General features: G+C 41.6%; 1 protein-coding gene and 1 pseudogene across 2 annotated transcripts in view; both read right to left on the reverse strand.

Annotated features, from left to right (window-relative positions):
• Window positions 1-349: 349 nt before the first annotated feature.
• The window catches only part of ZCCHC17 (zinc finger CCHC-type containing 17), a 57,871-nt gene continuing 40,346 nt past the window's right edge, over window positions 350-17,874 (reverse strand). Inside the window, exons 7-8 of one of the 2 annotated variants that reach the window (XM_036255984.1) lie at window positions 16,879-17,021; window positions 350-1,218 (exon numbers count right to left, since the gene is read on the reverse strand). In XM_036255984.1, the coding sequence (XP_036111877.1) occupies window positions 1,057-1,218; window positions 16,879-17,021 (305 nt within the window). In that variant the 3' untranslated portion in view covers window positions 350-1,056. Of the gene's footprint in view, window positions 1,219-16,878; window positions 17,022-17,633; window positions 17,752-17,874 lie in introns of those variants that run through there. The other variant, XM_036255985.1, reaches the window with a different exon arrangement.
• Window positions 7,927-8,152, reverse strand: LOC118626371 (annotated as a pseudogene).

Genomic DNA, 17,874 nt, shown 5'->3' on the forward strand with positions numbered 1-17,874 from the left:
GAGCTAGGCTTATGTCGTGGTGGCGGGAGAAAATGCCCACTGGCCAAGATGACTGCTGAGCTCCCACCTATGCCCAGGCCATTACTACAGTTACAAATTCTCACTGGTTCTCCAGTCAGCTCGGGGGGTGGAAGAGGTCACCTGATAATGACAGAAGGGAGGACTTATCAGTGATCTAAGAAGGCTGCGACCTTCTAGTATATCTGGCTCTGCACCTCAGCTGGGCCTCTCGCCACATCTAAGGTTACATATGAAATATTTTTCTGTCAGCTCATGCAGACTCAGTGACTCTGAAGTCTATAAGTTAGTTACCTGGGGAGAGGTATTACAACAATAAGAACTTTCAGTAAGTTTAAAACCAAACACACCTCCATTTAGTGCTAGGAATTTAAGCAGAAACCTGAAGTGGAACCAATTGACTCACAGTAGTAAACACAAAGGAAAGCAATGATCTTGGCTTGAACTGTCTGGTTCGGTGGTCTGGCAGAATGTCACACACAAGCTCAGTCACTGCAAACAATGGCTTTCTGATTGCGGCCACTAGCTGTCACTTCTAGCACAGAGGGAATGGCAAGAGTGAGCACCACTTCTGACCATATCCTCCCTCAGACTGCCCCTGTGCTGGGTGCAACAGAGATCACCCACTAATCAGCCCAGGGGAAACAAACAGGGAGAGGCCAGTCACTTCTCCAACCACAGCCAGACTCACCTCCACAGGTGAGTGGCTCTGGCCTGGACTCCTGTACAGGAATCAGGCTCTGGCAGTGGCAGCTGGAGAGGGTAACAGGACCTCCTGCTAAATGAGGGAAGTGGGGCAAATAGATGGGTGAGCTGCAGGGGTCACTTGCAAATGGACCAGGAGTGATAAGGAAACTCATTCAGGCAGATGCTTTTGGCATCTAGCTCCCAAACCTGCCTGCTGCATGAGGGGAAGCCATCTCCCATGGGAGAGTAAGGGGTGGGAGGCCATATTCTCATTGAGTCTAGGAGCCAGGGCTGCAAGGCACAAAGCTCCTGGTTCCTTCTCCCCTCAAGCACCCCCTGTACTCTGTACTCTCACTCCTTGTGCTTCTTCTTATGCTTCTTCTTCTTCTTCTTCTTCTTCGCCGCCTTGCTGTCTTTTGATGTGTGCCTTGCCCTCTTGCCCGTATCACTCTCAGAGTCTGAGCTGTCAGAATCAGATGACTTCCTGTCTCTATGTTTCTTTTTCTTCTTTTCCTAAAAAGAAAATTGAAAAACTCAACATTGTATGTGTATATTTGCTTTAAAAAAATCATGACATGTAATCACCGGGAGATCACTTAATATATAAAACATTAAGCCAGGCTGGTGTGGCTCAGTGGATGAGCGTAGACCCATGCACCGAGAGGTCGCTGGTTCGATTCCCAGTCAGGACACATGCCCAGTCGATGTTCTCTCTCATCAATGTCTCTATCTCTCCCTCTCCCTCTCTCTAAAATCAATAAAGGAAAAAAAAAACACATTAATTAAAAAGAATTAAATCTTCAAGTATTAACAAGAAAAAAATGCCCAAAGCAAGTAAAAATACGAAGTCGTAATACAGTATGTATCCTAGATTCCAGTGTGTTTAACATGCATACCTTACAATGTGTATATATACACATATTTACATGTACCTGTTTATCTTTACACAGAAAACAACAGAAAACACACAAATTGGTAACTAGTATTATCTTGAGAATGTATTGAATAGGGGAAGATAGGAGTCTTTCACTTTTTACGTCATTTAATTCTGTCCACTTTGATTTTTTTTTAAACAAGCATTTACTTTCATTTTTAAAAGCACAAGCATTAAAGCTGAAAGGAGTCCTTAGAGATTACCCAGTCTATCTAGAGACAGTGCCTCACATGCCCAAGGTCACAGAATGAGAGTTAATAGATTTAGGACTCCTGACTCCCAGTCTGGTTTATATTAGACCCTGGGTACATAACTGCCATCAATTAGTTTGCCTCTACCTGATGCCCTTGAATATTTATCATCTCTAACCTTCACAACAACCTTACAAGATTTTCCTGATAAAGAAAAAAGTTCAGAAAGAAACTTCTCAAAACTACCTACTACACCATGCTGTCTGAGTAACAGCACAAACTCATACAAAGGACGGGAGGCAGATTCCCAAGCTTCTGTGGGGTGCTCTGTGCAGTTTTTTAAGCTTTGCATAAACCTTCTTGAATTGCAAATGTTTACATCACCTAGTAAAGTTTCTAAGAAGAAGAGATTATGAGAAAAGAAACAGCAGAAAAGGGCAAGGCTCCTGCTCCCATAGGCTTTCAACCAGCACCCTGAAAGCTGAGTTTGCCTGAGTGATGCACTAGATCTCAGGAGCTGGCTGGGAGAAATGGTGGGCAGAACACTGAACCAGGTGCTAGACACAGATGAGCTCTGGCTGTGCCACCCACTATTCTGTAATCTTGGGCACATTATTTCACCTTTACTAAGTTTCCTCAAATGTAAAACACAGATAAGAGTAAAAGAGCAGCCCTGGCTGGTTTGGCTCAGCAGTTAGAGCGTCGGCCTGCGATCCGGAGAGACCTGGGTTCAGTTCCTGCTAGGGGCATGTACCTCGGTTGCAGTTTGTCCCCAACCCTGGTTGGGTAGTGTGGGAGGCAGCCACTCGATATGTCCCTTTCATGTCGATGTTTCTCTACTTCTCTTTTCCTCTCTCTCCCTCCCGCTCTATCTGAACAAAAAATGGAAAAATGTCCTCGGGTGAGGATAAAAAAAAAAAGTAAAAGCAAAAAAGAAAAAGAGAGAAAGAAGTCACATGGCTGTGGTTAAGATTTAATGAAAGCCCTGGCCGGTGTGGCTCAGTGGATAGAACGTTAGCCTGAGACCCGAAAGGTCATGGGTTCGATTCCTTGGAACTGAAGGGTCACGGGTTCGATTCCTGAGAACCAAAAGGTCATGGGTTTGATTCCTGAGAATCAAAAGGTCACGGGTTCAATTCCTGAGAACCAAAACGTCACAGGTTTGATTCCTGAGAACCGAAAGGTCATGGGTTTGATTCCCAGTCAAGGGCACATACCTGGGTTGCAGGTTCAATCCCTGCCCTGGTCAGGGCACATGCCAGCGGCAACAAATTTTTGTTCCTCTCTCACAGTGATCTTTCTCTTTCTCTCTCCCTCTCCCTCCCTTTCACTCAATCTAAAATCCAATGGAAAAATATCCTTGGATGAGGATTAATAACAACAACAAGATGTAATGAGACAGTCGCTTGCCCCAGATCAGGCAGGCAGGGTTGGATCTGCATGTAGATTACAGGGCTGGAAATCCCTGAATTTTCCTCTCAACAGTGCTGGGAGGCCTCATGGTATGATGATTAGAACCACTGTGGAATCAGAAGTAAGTTCAAATTCCAACTATACCACTTCCTAGCTATGTGACTTGAAACAAGAGACTTAACTTTTCTGAATCTTAGTTTTCTTTTCAGTAAATTGCCTGATACATGGTAGACACTCAGGGGTAGCTAGAAGTATTGTTATTATTCTCTCATTCCACAGAACTCCCAGAATGTTCTGACAATCTGGCCACATATCTATGGCAGATAAGTCAAAGTTCTGAGAGGAAATGAAACCAAAATTTTTTCGTGGAGTCTCCAATGTTGTTGAAAGAGGGGAAGCGCCTCCTAGGTCCACATTACCAAGATATAGGAACCATGGCTGGGAAGGGCTGAGAGTTGGCAAATCAATGGTTTGGCTTATGGTACTGCACTTTCCTGGGTAGCAAGATCATGGAAGCCCATCACAGACTGTATGGACTTGGGAGTCTCATCAGGTTCTGCCCATTAGGTAAGGCAGGGTTCTGGGGAAGTAAATAAGCAAATGCAGAGTCTGGCACCCATTCCCCCCCAAGCCTGGCCCAGCCTGGAAAAATAAATGTGGAAGGAGAGTAATAACACTTCCTTACATCCAAGCAGCATTCTAGTTTATCAAGCTCTCTGCATCCCTTACCTTTTTTTCCCCCTTAAATCCTCACCTAAGAATATGTTCCCACTGATTCTAGAGAGAAAGGAAGGGGGAGAAAGAGAGGGAGAGAGAGAAAGAGAGAAACATCGATGTGGGAGAGATGCATGGATGGGTTGCTTCTCGTAAGCACCCTGACTGGGGATCAAACCTGCAACCTTTTTAGTGTACAGGACAATGCTCCAGATAACTGCATCCCTTATCTTATCACAACAATCTGGTAAGGTCAAAATTCAGGCATTATTAGTCCCATTTTAGAAATGAAAAAACTGCAGCTCAGAGAGGTTAGTTGACCCATAATACAGTGATAAGAATGTGGTACTTTCTTACTTAGAGTTGCCATTATTTCCACTTTGCTCTCTCTCAAAGATGCAGGCTCAGAAGGAGAGAGAAAAACAAGTCACTTGAGAACTCTGGCATGCTGGGACATGTACTCTACTTAGCAAGGAGGAATAATAGACCTCAACCTTGGCGCAAACGCTCTTTTGCAACTCGAGCAAAGAAAATCCAGTACTCCAGCAGATGGCATCATTTTCATTGTGTGTCTAACCTTGAGCTAGAGAAGAACAATCACTTCAGAAGTTGGAGCTCAAAAAGCAAGTCGTGAGTTGGGTTGGAAGAAGATGGACAGTCAGAGGTGAACCTAGCTTCCAATCCCTCAACTGCATTCAAGGGGGAAGTGCAGAAAATAAAGGGTAAAGAAATGACCCAGGGGTGTGAGCTCTGGCAAACAGGCCAGGAAGGGCATGGGAAAGAAGCCATTGCTCAGAACTGCTCTCTAGGAAAAGCACACATCCCATGCCACATCAGCTAGCCCATTCATTTTCTCTGCTGTTCTGAAACAGGATAGCGGCAACCCAGAGTAAGAGGAAAACAAAATCAAAAACGGAGAAAGGGGAATAACAGCAGCTAACCTTTATTGAGTACTTCCTTTTCTAGATGCTGAGCTAGGCAATTTTCACACATCCTTCATCTAACCTTCACAGCAAATCTATTAAGTGGGAATAATTATCCCTACATTTTCAGGAAAGAAAATGGTAACTTCAGAGAGGGTGACAGAGGTAGTGACTTGCCCAAGTGATAGAACCTGTATGTGAATCAGGACGGGTCCCAGTGTGGATGTTCTTTTTAGCCCTGTCTAGATTACAGGCAGAGTCTAACCTAGTACTTCCCAACTAAAAGGCACTGATTTGGCCAGAAATCAAGCAAGCAAAAGCACTTACTATTTTTATTTATTCTTAAGAATTATTCTTGAGAAATGATTGATTCTTAAGAGATAATTTGATTCTCATATTGATTCTCTAGGGTGAACTTTTGGGAAATAGTGACTTTTAACCAGTGTGCTGCAAGAATTTTTTAAATATGCAATACCTGACTATTTAGTCAGGGGTATTGACCTCTCTTTTCCCTTAGATTGTCAATGACAACAGCCAACACAATAGCCATCCAGTGTAAATGAATCAAAATTAAACCTGTTTTGCCTGTCCAGTGAGGCTCAGTAGTTAAGCGTCGACCCATGCACCAAAAGGTTGCCAGTTTAATTCCTGGTCAGGGCACATGCTCAGATTGTGGGCCAAATTCCCAGTGGGGCATGCAGGAGGTGGCCAATTGATGTTCTCTCTCTTCAAGGTTTCTATCTCTCTCTCCCTCTCCCTTCCTCTCTCTCTAAAATCAATTTAAAAAAAATTTTTTTAAAGAAAAACCTATTTTTCTTTTTTGTCAGATTGACAAAAAATATATTTTGGTGTGTCATAGAATTTAGTAATCAGTTTATGTGTGCCATGAAAAAGATTGAAAATCGCTGGGATAGAGGGTGATTCCTGGCTAGAAGTTGCCTATAAGGCACCAGTTTATCATAGATTAGAAAAGGTAAGACCAGAAAAAAAATTGTTACTCATATCACCAATATTTACTGAACTTAATTACCTACAAAGCACTTTAGAGACCCATAGTTACATATATTGTTGCTTAAGAGATAAGACACAGATTTTTTTTTAAAAATTGAATTCAGACAAATAGAGAGTACTATTTGCTTTAGTAGTAGATGCAAAGTAAACACACTCATTGAGTGGAGCCTGGCACCATTCCTCCAAACCTAAGCCAACCTCATCAAACAAGGAATAATAAACTCCTTACAGTCATATAATGCATTTATTCAACAAATATTTATTGAGTACCTTCTATGAACCAGAAATATCTATTAATTAATTTATTTTATAATAGTTGAATGAGGTCAGAAATTAGGAACCAGAAGCCTTCAAGGACCAAATTCTCTAATCAAGGAGAAAGACTAAATAATTAAGACAGGCAGTCCACGGAAGTAATGTAAGAAAAGTATAAAAAACATGCCATGGACACACAAGGGAAAGAAGTCAATTACACCCAAGGAATTAGAGGATGGCTTCATGAAGGATATGTATATGTGTTCTTGAAGGATGAACATGGCTTTGGCAGGTGGAGTGGTGGTGGTAGTGTTGATGGGAGAAGGGAAGCAGGGGCCTTCCAGCCAACAGAAAGACAGAATGAGGCAAATGCTTGAGAGATCTTTCAAAAGTGACAAATTACCCTGTGTGGCTTATTAACTATGCACTGGATCCCATCCCTTCTCTCCTACTCAACGTCAGTCCAGGAATTGTCCCCTCTTTTGCATCAAGTTTTCCCTCTTTACTGGTTCATTCCCAACCATAAACAAAACAAAAACCCTCCTGAACAATTTTAACCCACCACTCTACTGAAACAGCTCTTGTCAAAGTTACCCATGACCTTCACAGAGACAAATCCATGGTCAATTCTTGGGCCTCATTTACTTGATCAGTTGCATTCAACAGTTTTCCTTACAGCACACTCCTCACTTCACTTCCACCACATTCTCTTACTTTTCCACCAGCGTTAGTCTTCTTTTCTGGTTTAGCTTCATCTCCATATATTTGAGTATATATGAACTCAAATACCATCTATATGTAGATGACTCCCAAATTTATGTTCCTCTCTTTATTTAAAAATACGTTTTTATTGATTTTTTAGAGAGAGAAGAAGGGAGAGATAGAAACATCAATGTGAGAACATAAATCAGCTGCCTCCTGCACGCCCCCTACTGGGCATCAAACCGGGACCACTCCGAGGGACGATGCTCTCAATTCACTGAGCCACCCGGCTGGAATATGTCTCTCTTTCTTAAGTGAAGTATAACTGACTTACAATAGTATGTTAATTTCATATGTACAATGTAGTGATTCAATATTTATACACATTACAAAGTGATAACTATGGTAAGTCTAGTTACCTTCTGTCACCAAAGTTGTTACATTATTATTGACTATATTTTCTCTAAATTTATATATCTTACCTGAACCTCTCCTTTAACTCTGAATTATACATCCAACTGCCCACTCTACACCTCCACATAGATATCTGATAGGCATCCCAAATCCTATGCCCTGCACCCTCCCAAACCTACTCCCCTCCAGCTTTCTTTCCCATCTTCATATATAGCAGCTCAAACTAAACCCCACACCCATACTTCCTTCTGCATTCCTCCTCCTAACTCTAATCCTCCATTTAGTCATCTTTAACTGTTCTCTTTCCAACCTCATATCCAATCACTCAACAAGTTCTGTCAGCTCTACCTTCAAAATAGAGTCACACTTCAATTCCCTTCTCAGCACCCCCACCACTATCATTCTAGCCTAAGCCACCGTCGTCCCACCTGGATTGTTAACATTGGCCATTAACTGCTCCCACCCTTGCTTTCTGGCCATCTAGTTTTTACACATAGCAGCCAATATAATTCTCTCTCTCTCTATTTGATCAATACAAAAGTTTATTGAACAAAAGTTCAACATGAAAATGGACATGACTTGATTTTTACATTGTAGTAAAACAGGTGCTGTGGACAGGGAGCGTATGGAAGCAGCTGATGTCCCTGGTGAACACAACCATTCTTTATACTAGTTCCAAGGCTTCGACCATAATGCTATTTCCTCGCATTACCACCATTCCAATATTGTTCTGTTGCCCACTAGCTGCCATCTCCACACATTCATCCATCACAGGATTCGTAAGGGATCAAATCCCCACAATATTCCTTGGACATGTCTGCCACCATTTAATTGAAATGATAACTTCTTGTCCATAATTTTTTTAACTCGGGAGGGTGAGCTTTGTTCATGGTGTCTAAGCAAGCTCAAAGATCCAAAATAAATCTCTTAAAAGATAAGTTAGAACATGTCATCCCTCTAATCAAAAGCTCTAATGACATCTATCTCACTCTAAGTGACAGCTCGCGTCCTCATATTCTCTGAGGTGGCCTTTGGCTTCCTCTAACTTTCTCTCTCCTCATTCACTTCACTGCAGCTACTCAGGCCTCCTTACTGTTCCTTAAACATGCTAATAAGCTTGATCCCAATATCCAGCTATTGTACTTGCTAAAATGCTCGCTCTCTATATGTAGCTCGCTTCCTCACTTCCTTCAAATATCCACTCAAATGATGCTTTATGAGACAGGCCTCCCTCTCTCTCATAATCAAATTAATGTTTGTGCATATAATACTTGACACATTAGTATTACTTTGTATTTTGTTTAGCAGTTTTTTGTCTGTGACCCCATTAGAATGTAGGTACATAAAGACAGCGATTTTACCTGTTTTGTTCACTATTGTACCTACAGTGACCAGAACAGAGCTTGGCACACAGTAGACGCTCTTTCAATGAATCAGGCTAGAATAACAGTGTGTGTGGAAAGGGACTGTAAGGGACGATACAGAGCAATTGGACTGATTGTGAAGTCTTAAAGGAACTCAGACCTTATTCCATAGAAGGAGAATCACTAAAGGCTTTTGTGCATACTAGCATACTACAACACTGGCTGACTCTCTGTGCTCAAGCAAAACAGGCCCAGGACTGGCAATGTCTCTCTCTCTCAGATGGGCACCAGAAGTTCTCTGGACAACAGGGCAGAGCCAGCACTACAGCCAAGGGATGACATTCCTATTTCTGTTCTTCTATATATAGTTCAGCAGAAAGTAATTATAGTAGCCACATCAAAAGGAGAAAATTATATCCTGGATCAAATATAGCTAAACTTCACTATAATCAGCAGACAGTCTGATCCCAAGGCACATGCTTCCTCATCATATAGCACTGATTCGGAAAGACCCATGATAGCACATGATAAGTAAAAGAGGCCTGCAAAGTACAGACCACAAGTTCATGGAAAAATTATCCAGGGCTTCATTACAAAAACCTCTATTCATATTTTGCCAACCATCTCATACCCCTTTTCCATTTGCAAAACAATTTCCTCATGTTCTAATTATGCCCAACAAAAATGACTTATAATTTTCAGACACTGTAACAAAAACTGTCATGATACCAAATTGGTATGCAGAACTAAACCAATGCATACTACATTTTTGGACAAGGGCATACATTCTTTACATGCACACTTGAGAAAAAAAGAGTTGGGAGGGAGGGGTCAATGCTAGAAGTTTTCTTACTCCTGCCCCTGCTCCCTTCATTACCATCTACCAGCAGCAGGAGTCAGTCCCCATTACTCTCCAAACTGAGGGCTGGTCTCACTGAGCAATGGAACCCAAGGAGCTACAGAGAGCAGAGATCATGGAGTCTATCTATTTTAAGGTAGCTAGTGCATGCCTACTATGTGCCTGGCATTCTTTAGAACAGGTGACATCCTTTCTTTACCCTGGGCCATTGCCTAGCACCTTCTCCTGCCTTAGAGGCTTTACATTAGGTATTCCCTTCCACAACTGCGCAGAAAGAAGTGGACAATGAAGCAGTCATGTGAAGAAGCAGAAATGAGAACCCAACAGCCTGTTCCTTTCTGATTCCAGTTCTGTGTGGCCCCACCATATTTTACTTCCTACAACTGGATTTCTATGAGATCCAATAACCCCCCTGAGAATGTCTGTCCTTTGCCAACAAATTAGCTGCTTGAGTGTGGAAGAAAGCTGGAGAATTGACATTTCCTGATTTCAATACTTACCACAAAGAATAATCAAAACAGTGTTGCATTAGCATAAAGATAGACCAGTGAAATAGACTACAGAGTCAGAAATAAACCCTCAAGTATATGGTCAAATGATATTCGACAAGGATGCCAAGAACATTCAGTAAGTATTTTCAACAAAGAAAGCTGGGAAAACTGGACAGCTTCATGAAAAAAAAAGAAGTTGGACCCCTACATTACACCATATACAAACAAAACAAAACAAAAGTCAAAATGGATCAAAACACTATAACAGTGGATGACTCTCTGTGCTCGAGCAAAATGGGCCCAGGACTGGCCCCGAGTTAAAACTATAGCCCTGACCACGTAACTCACTTGGTTAGAGCATCATCCCAATACACCAAGGTTGTGGGTTTGATCTCTGGTCAGGGCACATACAAGAAGCAATCAATGAATGCATGAATAAGTGGAACAACAAATCTATGTTTCTCTCCTCTCTTTTTCTCGCTCAAATCCATAAATAAGAAAAAATTATTTAAAAATTTGAACTACAGTTAAAATGTTATGTGAGAAAGCTACATAGAAGATTTTATATGCAGAATGAGTGTAAGTAAAACATGTTATAAAAAGTTAAGCGACAGGCCCTGGCCAGTTTGGCTCAGCGGTTAAAAGCGTCGGCCTGTGGTCCAGAGAGACCCGGGTTCGGTTCCCGCTAAGGGCACGTACTTTGGTTGCAGTTTGTCCCCGGCCCTGGTTGGTTGTGCAGGTGGCGGCCACTCGATGTGTCCCTTCACGTCGATGTTTCTCTCTCTCTCTCCATTCCTCTCTCTCCCTCCCACTCTGTCTGTACAAAAAATGGAAAAATATCCTCGGGTGAGGATAAAAAATAAATAAAAGTTAAGCGACAGAAAAAAATTTAAACTAAAACTCGTAAGTTTCATGACTGGATTTGGCAATAATTTCTTTCTTTTTGGGGGGGGGGGGAGAAACATCATTTGTTGTTACACTTATTTATGCATTCATTGGCTGCTTCTTGTATGTGCCCTGACCAGAGATCGAACCCATAACCTCGGCATAGTGGGATGACACTCTAGCCAACAGAGTGAAAAGGCAATCCACAGAATGGGAGAAAATATGTGCAAGTCATATAACTGACATGAGATTAACACCCAGAATATATAAAAAACACCTCGAACCCAAGGTCTATAGTTAAACCTAGTCTCTGCCTACAAAGCCTCTGCTTTTTTTTTTTTATCCTCAGCAGAGGACATTTTTGCTTTTATCTTCAGAGAGAGTGGGAGGGAGAGAGGGGAGAGAGAGAGAGAGAAACATCTATGCAAGAGAGACACATCGACTGGTTGCCACTCACACGACGCCAACCAGGGCTGGGGACAAACTGCAACCAAGGTATGTGCCCTTAGCCGAAACTGAACCTGGGACTCTCTGGTCCGCAGGCCGACACTCTAATCGCTGAGCCAAACTGGCCAGGACATGCCCAGTTTCTTAAATAGCACCCTCTGCTGTATCCAAAAATGCAATTCGCTAGCATCTACCTGATGTAATATGGTACAGCCACTGCAAATGGGCTAAGCATTGACAAAGTAAAAAAGCAGAAAACAAAACTGTACATACATTTTTATTACACTCAGGTAAAACATCTGAAAACAACTAGTAGTAGAAAATATGTGCCACAATAATATAAATTCTGGTAAAGTAGCCAGATTATGGACTGCCTTTGTTTTATATTTCAATAATGAGGTTATACAGTGGAAACTTCTCTTTTCCCTCTTTAAATCAAGTCCTCAGATCGCTATGAGGAAGGCTCTAGAAACATTAACATCAAGAAATAAAGGTATGTAAGGCCAAGTCCTTTGTTCAAAATAAAGCAATACTGCAAGCAGGGCGGGCCCAGGGTTGTCTCCGAGAAGGAACTAGAATAAATCTGACAATGCTAACAGTTTGCAGAAGGCTTCTGGAAGGCAGTGCTTGAAGCAGGGGCTTTTGGTAATTTCCACTTCTTTGGTTCATAGGAGAACAGTACCAAACTGAAATAACACCCCCACTGCTCTAAATCAATGTTTTCCAAGCATCAGTTATTCCTGTATACTGCCACAATTTTTACTCCATGTAATTACAACCTGCTACTTAAACTTTTATTACTTTCCTTTTTACCTTACAAAGTTTTTCTTAAAAGGGAAACTTTAGCCTGGCTGGTGTAGCTCAATGGTTGAGCATTGACCCATGCACCAAGAAGTCACCAGTTTGATCCCCAGTCAGGGCACATGCCCAGGTTATGGCCTGATCCCCAGTGCGGGGCATGCCAGGAGGCAGCCAATTGATGTTCTTTCTCATCGATGTTTCTATCTCCCCCTCCCTTCCTCTCTCTCTAAAATCAATTAAAAAATTATTTTTTTGAAAAGGGAAACTTTATAACACAACTGTAAATAGAAATCTTACATCCCTTGCTGTATGTAGAAGGTAACTATAAAAATAAAACAAATAAAAAAGACAAAACAATGATTTAGCTAGATACAATTTACTGCCTGATAAAGGTAGCAGTAGCTGAAGAGAAATATGGTTAGACAGTTTGTTTGTTTGTTTTTAATCCTCACCCAAGGATATTTTTCTGTTGATTTTTAGATAGAGTGGGAGGGAGGGAAGGAGAGAGAGAAACATCGATATGAGAGAGACACATTGATTTGTTGTCTCCCGCACAACCCTAACTGGGGTCAGGGATCAAACCTGTAACTGAGGTTCATGCCCTTGACCAGGAATCAAACCCACAGCTCTTTGGTCTGCAGGCCGACGCTCTAACCACTGAACCAAACCAGCCAGGCTAGACAGTTTGTTTTCACAGGAGGCATTCTGAATTTTATGTTAAGTATAATGGAAAATCATTGAAGAATTTTGCCCTGGCTGGTTTGGCTCAGCGGTTAGAGCGTCAGCCTGCGGTCCCAAGAGACCCGGGTTCGGTTCCGCTAAGGGCGCATACCTCGGTTGCAGTTTGTTCCCAGCCCTGGTTGGTTGTGCAGGTGGCAGCCACTTGGTGTGTCCCTTTCACATCAATGTTTCTCTCTCTCTCTCTTCCTCTCTCCCCCACCCGCTCTGTCTGAACAAAAATTGGAAAAATGTCCTCGGATGAGGATTTAAAAAAAAAAAAGAAAAAAGAAAATCATTGAAGAATTTTAAACAGAAAGAGATATGGTCCGACTGGACAGTTTTTTTGTTTTGTTTTGTTTTTTTAATATCCTCACCAGAGGACATTTTTCCATTTTTTGTTCAGATAGAGTGGGAGGAAAAGAGAGAGAGAGAGAAACATCGATATGAAAGGGACACATCGAGTGGTTGCCACCCTCACGACCCAATCAGGGCCGGGGGCCAACTGCAACCGAGGTACATGCCCTTAGCGAGAACCAAACCCAAGGTCTCTCTGGACCACAGGCTGATGCTCTAACTGCTGAGCCATACTGGCCAGGGCCCGACTGGACAGTTTTAACAAACCTCTTTAAGGGATTAAAAACTAAATAAATAATGAGAAAAGACATAAAAGAACTGAACAAACGAACACCACCACTATCCACTTTTACCTAATTAACAATTATAAAACACTACACTCTATTGGGACCCTTTGCACTGTTGGTAGGAATGTGAAATGGTACAGTCGCTGTGATAAACAGTACAGTGATTCCTAAAAAAAAAAAATCAAAATAGGATTACCATATTATGATCCAGCAACTCCACTTCTGGGTATATACCCAAAAGAAATGAAAGCAGGGTCTCAAAGAAATATTTGTACAACTATGTTCATAGCAGCATTATTCACAAAAGCCAAAAGGTGAAAGCAACCCAAGTGTCAACAATGAATGAGTAAGTAAAATATGGTATATACATACAATGAAGTATTATTTAGTCTTAAAAAGGAGATTCTGACATATGCTACATCCTGAGGATATTATACGAAATCAAACAATACAGTCACAAAAAGACAAATACTATATAATTCCACTTAATGAGGTTCCTAAGAGAAGTCTAAATCATGGAGGCAGAAGGCAGAATGGTGGTTACTAGGGGCTGGGGGAGGAGAGAATGAGGGATTATTGTTTAATGGGTATAAATTTTCAGTTTTGTGAGATGAAAAGAGTTTGGGAAATTAATGGTGGTATTGATTGCACAACAATATGAAATTTACTTAATGTCAAACAATGTACACTTCAAAATGGTTAAGATGGTAAAATTTGATATCTATATTTTACCACAATTAAGAAACAAACCAACAAACACTACACCCAAAGGCTGCATATTTTGGCTTAAGCAACTGGGTGAATGATGATCTATTTACTGAGACAGAGCAGAATATAGCAGCTTTGGGTAGGAATTAAGCTTGATGCCAACTTGGCAATCAAAGATGTTAAGTGGGCAATCAAATATCTAAATCTAAAGTTTCAGAAAAAAAGTGAGGAATAGAATTACAGATTTGGATTTTTAAAAAAGGATACAAATACTTAACTTGGGGATTATTCACATATAAAAGGTACTCAAAATCACAGGACAGGAAGAGATCACCTAAGGCAAAGGTAAGGGAGTAATGAGTCAGCCTCAGAGCACTCCAACATTCAGAGTTAAAGCGGAGGGTGAAAAATCAAGATAATGAAGAGAATCACGCAGTGAGATAAAAACGGTGCTTTAAGCCCGGCCACTGTGGCTCAGTGGTTGAGCGTCGACCCATGTACCAATAGGCTGCTGGTGCAATTCCTGGTCAAGGCACATTACCCAGGTTGTGGGCCAAATACCCAGTGGGAGGCATGCAGGTGGGGGCCATCTGATATTCTTACTCACCGATGTTTCTCTCTCTCCCTCTCCCTTCCTCTCTCTCTAAAATCAATATAGAAAAAAAAATTATTTTTAAAAAAGCTTCTTTAAAAAATTGTCAGAGACCCAGACCCAGGCCCTATGTACTTGATACTAAGAGGTTAGGGCCAAATACATTTTTAAAAAATCTCCCTAGGCACCCTGGCCAGTTTTGCTCAGTGGCTAGAGCGTCAGCCCACGGACCAGAGAGATCCGGGTTCCGTTCCCACCAAGGGCACATACCTCAGTTGCAGTTTGTCCCCGGCCCCGGTTGGGGTCATGAAGGGTGGCAGCCAGTCAATGTGAGACACATCGATGTTTCTCTCTCTCTCTTCCTCCCTCTCTCCCTCCCGCTCTATCTGAAGATAAATGCAAAAATGTCCTCTGGTGAGGATAAAAAAAGAAAATCGCCCTAGGCTAGTTCAAAAGTCTGAATGTGAGAGATGTGAGGGGATGAAATGCACAGGAGTAGTGGGAGTGGAAGAAATATAATTGCGATATTTAAGACACCACCAACAAATAGGACTTGGTGACTGACTAGATGTGAGATGGAAAAGAGAGGAAATAAATGACATAATTGGTTTCTTTCTTAGGAAACAGGCAGGCCATTGCTGTCATTCAAACAAGTAATGCAAGACAGAAGGACAGAAACAAGAGTTTTTTGGTTGTTTTCATGGTGGTGGTGAGGGGGTGAGTATATATGTGTAGGGAGGAGGGCTAGAGAAGAGATAATGATAATTATGACAGACAACATTAAGTAATTAAGCACTTATTTGTCAGTGCTTTATATCTATTTTGGAGGCTGGGTATCCCTCTGCAAGGAACACTGCCATCAAAGACCAGAACAATTCATCTTTGAAAATTAAGGAGTTGAAGTAAGAGAGCCCAAAGTTACATAGATAGCTGGTAAGTAGCACAGAAGGACCTGAAATCTACATCTGATGAACTCCAAGCCAAAGTTTGAGATACCTGTGGGATACTAGTTAGGGATGTGGAAGTCATCAAGGCAGCTAAAGTCTTAGAAAGGATGTGATCACCCAAGGAGAGAACATACAAATCAATAAATTATTATTCATATATTTGACTAGTTCTTATGTTAAAATAGGTCCTTTCCTCTCCTATAAAATGAAGATAATACTTAATTTGTAGATAATGCCCACAGAGGGCAAGAATTTTATCAGTTTTTATATTCCTAGGTTTGCAATACCTGGAACAAGCTGACAGCAACAACGTTCGCTAAAGCTTTGAACAAAACAAAACAAAATAAAACCCCAAAACTTAATAACTAGCCAAAATTAGAAAAATACTACACAACATGAGAACCACTATTTCCTAACCAAAGTATAGCATAGCTTTTTCATTTCCTGTGTGCAGTATGTGACAAACTACAAATGCAGTTTTTCTGCACCATAAAGCCTGTTTTTTTAATTCTTCTGCTGTAAGTAGTAGAGAGGAGACAAAACTCAGTGAGACAGACACTCTGACCCACCACTGGGTGTGGATAAGGACTTTCTGGAATGACAATGTGACAGATTGTATCAAGAGCTTTAAAGCCCTAACTCAGTAATCTTATTTAGGAATGTATCCAAAGAAAACAATAAGATATGTGGTCAAAAAATTTTTACGTTGGAAGTAATAAAAAATATCCACCAACAGAAAAATTATTAAATAAGACATCACACATCCATTGGGTGGAATATCATATAAGGCTCTTAAATCAAGTTTTTGAAGAATATGTAAGGATACCAGAAAATGCTTTTGGTACGTATAATCAAAGAAGTAGGATATAAACTATACCTAGTATGACCATAATTTTGTGTTTATATGACAGCTCTCAGGTAGCTGGCAGGAAGGCAGCATCAAGGTTTATATGTATATGTAGTGTCGTGTGTGTGTGTGTGTGTGTGTGTTAATTATTACCTAGGAAAAACATTGGAATATACCAAAAATACTATACGTGTTTCCCTGGGTAGAAAGATTCCAGGAGATCCTAATATGTCTTTCAGTATTTCTAACATTTCTGCAAAAAGTACATTTTCATTTTTAAAAAAATGATAAAATAAAAGCAAGACAGCACTCACCTTCTTTCTTTTTCTAGAATTCTTTGTGGGATCAGGCTTCTCAAACTCTGCTGACTTTGCTTCTTCCTTCTCCTCATCCTCATCTGGAATCAGAGAGTACTTGGTCCCACCTGGTTGCATGAAACAATCCTTTGCAAAATGGCCTGCAGAAGAGAATTAGAAAAGGTGGCGAGGAAGAAGCAGCAGCAGGTGGATCTTCCCAGAGGCTCCCGGAGGGGCTAGCTGGTTCAGGAGGGATTGCTGAGTTCATTCAGAGCAACTATTGGATTCAGAGCAGATTTTCCGTCACCTCAAGATGGCCTTGCTCACGCCACCACAGCCAGACCAACAGCTGGTCCTAAAGCTGTGGGAAACACTGGCGCTGCTTTGGAAATGGCAGAGGATGTGAGGATGCAGGCTGGTGCTGCCTTCCATTAGCAATAAAGCTTAGTAATTTTTAAAGATCTATTTGGAACTTATTCTTAACAACAAAAGGCTGCTCCAGAGAGCAGAATGCTTAGCAGAGGGAGCCAAGTGGCAGGCCAGGGCCTTCAAGGAAGACAGCTCTTACGCAGCTGGCAGGAAGGCAGCATCAAAGTTAACACACAGAGAGGCGCAGTCACCTAGGGGCACTCAACATTCACAGACTGTCAGGTCTGGCAAGGGCCTCAGAGATCATCAAATCCAACGCTGCATTTGCAAAGGATATGAAGGACCAGAGTAGAGAAGTAGTGCAAGGTCACACAGACAGCAACAGAGGTAAACGTACCTGGGGTCCTGTGCCTCCCTGCCCTGCTCTCTTTCTGCTCCATTCAAACCAACCACCTTTGGCCCAGCCTTTGCTGACTGGGCCCAATTCCATCCCTCATTATTCTTCTCTGCCTCATGTAATACCTGGTGGACACAAGTTGAAGGTAAGAAGACCCTACTCTCCCTGAGCCTACTTACTGTGCTATCGAGGGCCCCTTTAACAGATGCTATAGAGCTGGTTTTTCTAAGCTTATTGTAGACCCCATC

The sequence above is a fragment of the Molossus molossus genome, unplaced genomic scaffold (genome assembly GCF_014108415.1).
Source record: "Molossus molossus isolate mMolMol1 unplaced genomic scaffold, mMolMol1.p scaffold_m16_p_12, whole genome shotgun sequence".
NCBI lineage: Eukaryota > Metazoa > Chordata > Mammalia > Chiroptera > Molossidae > Molossus > Molossus molossus.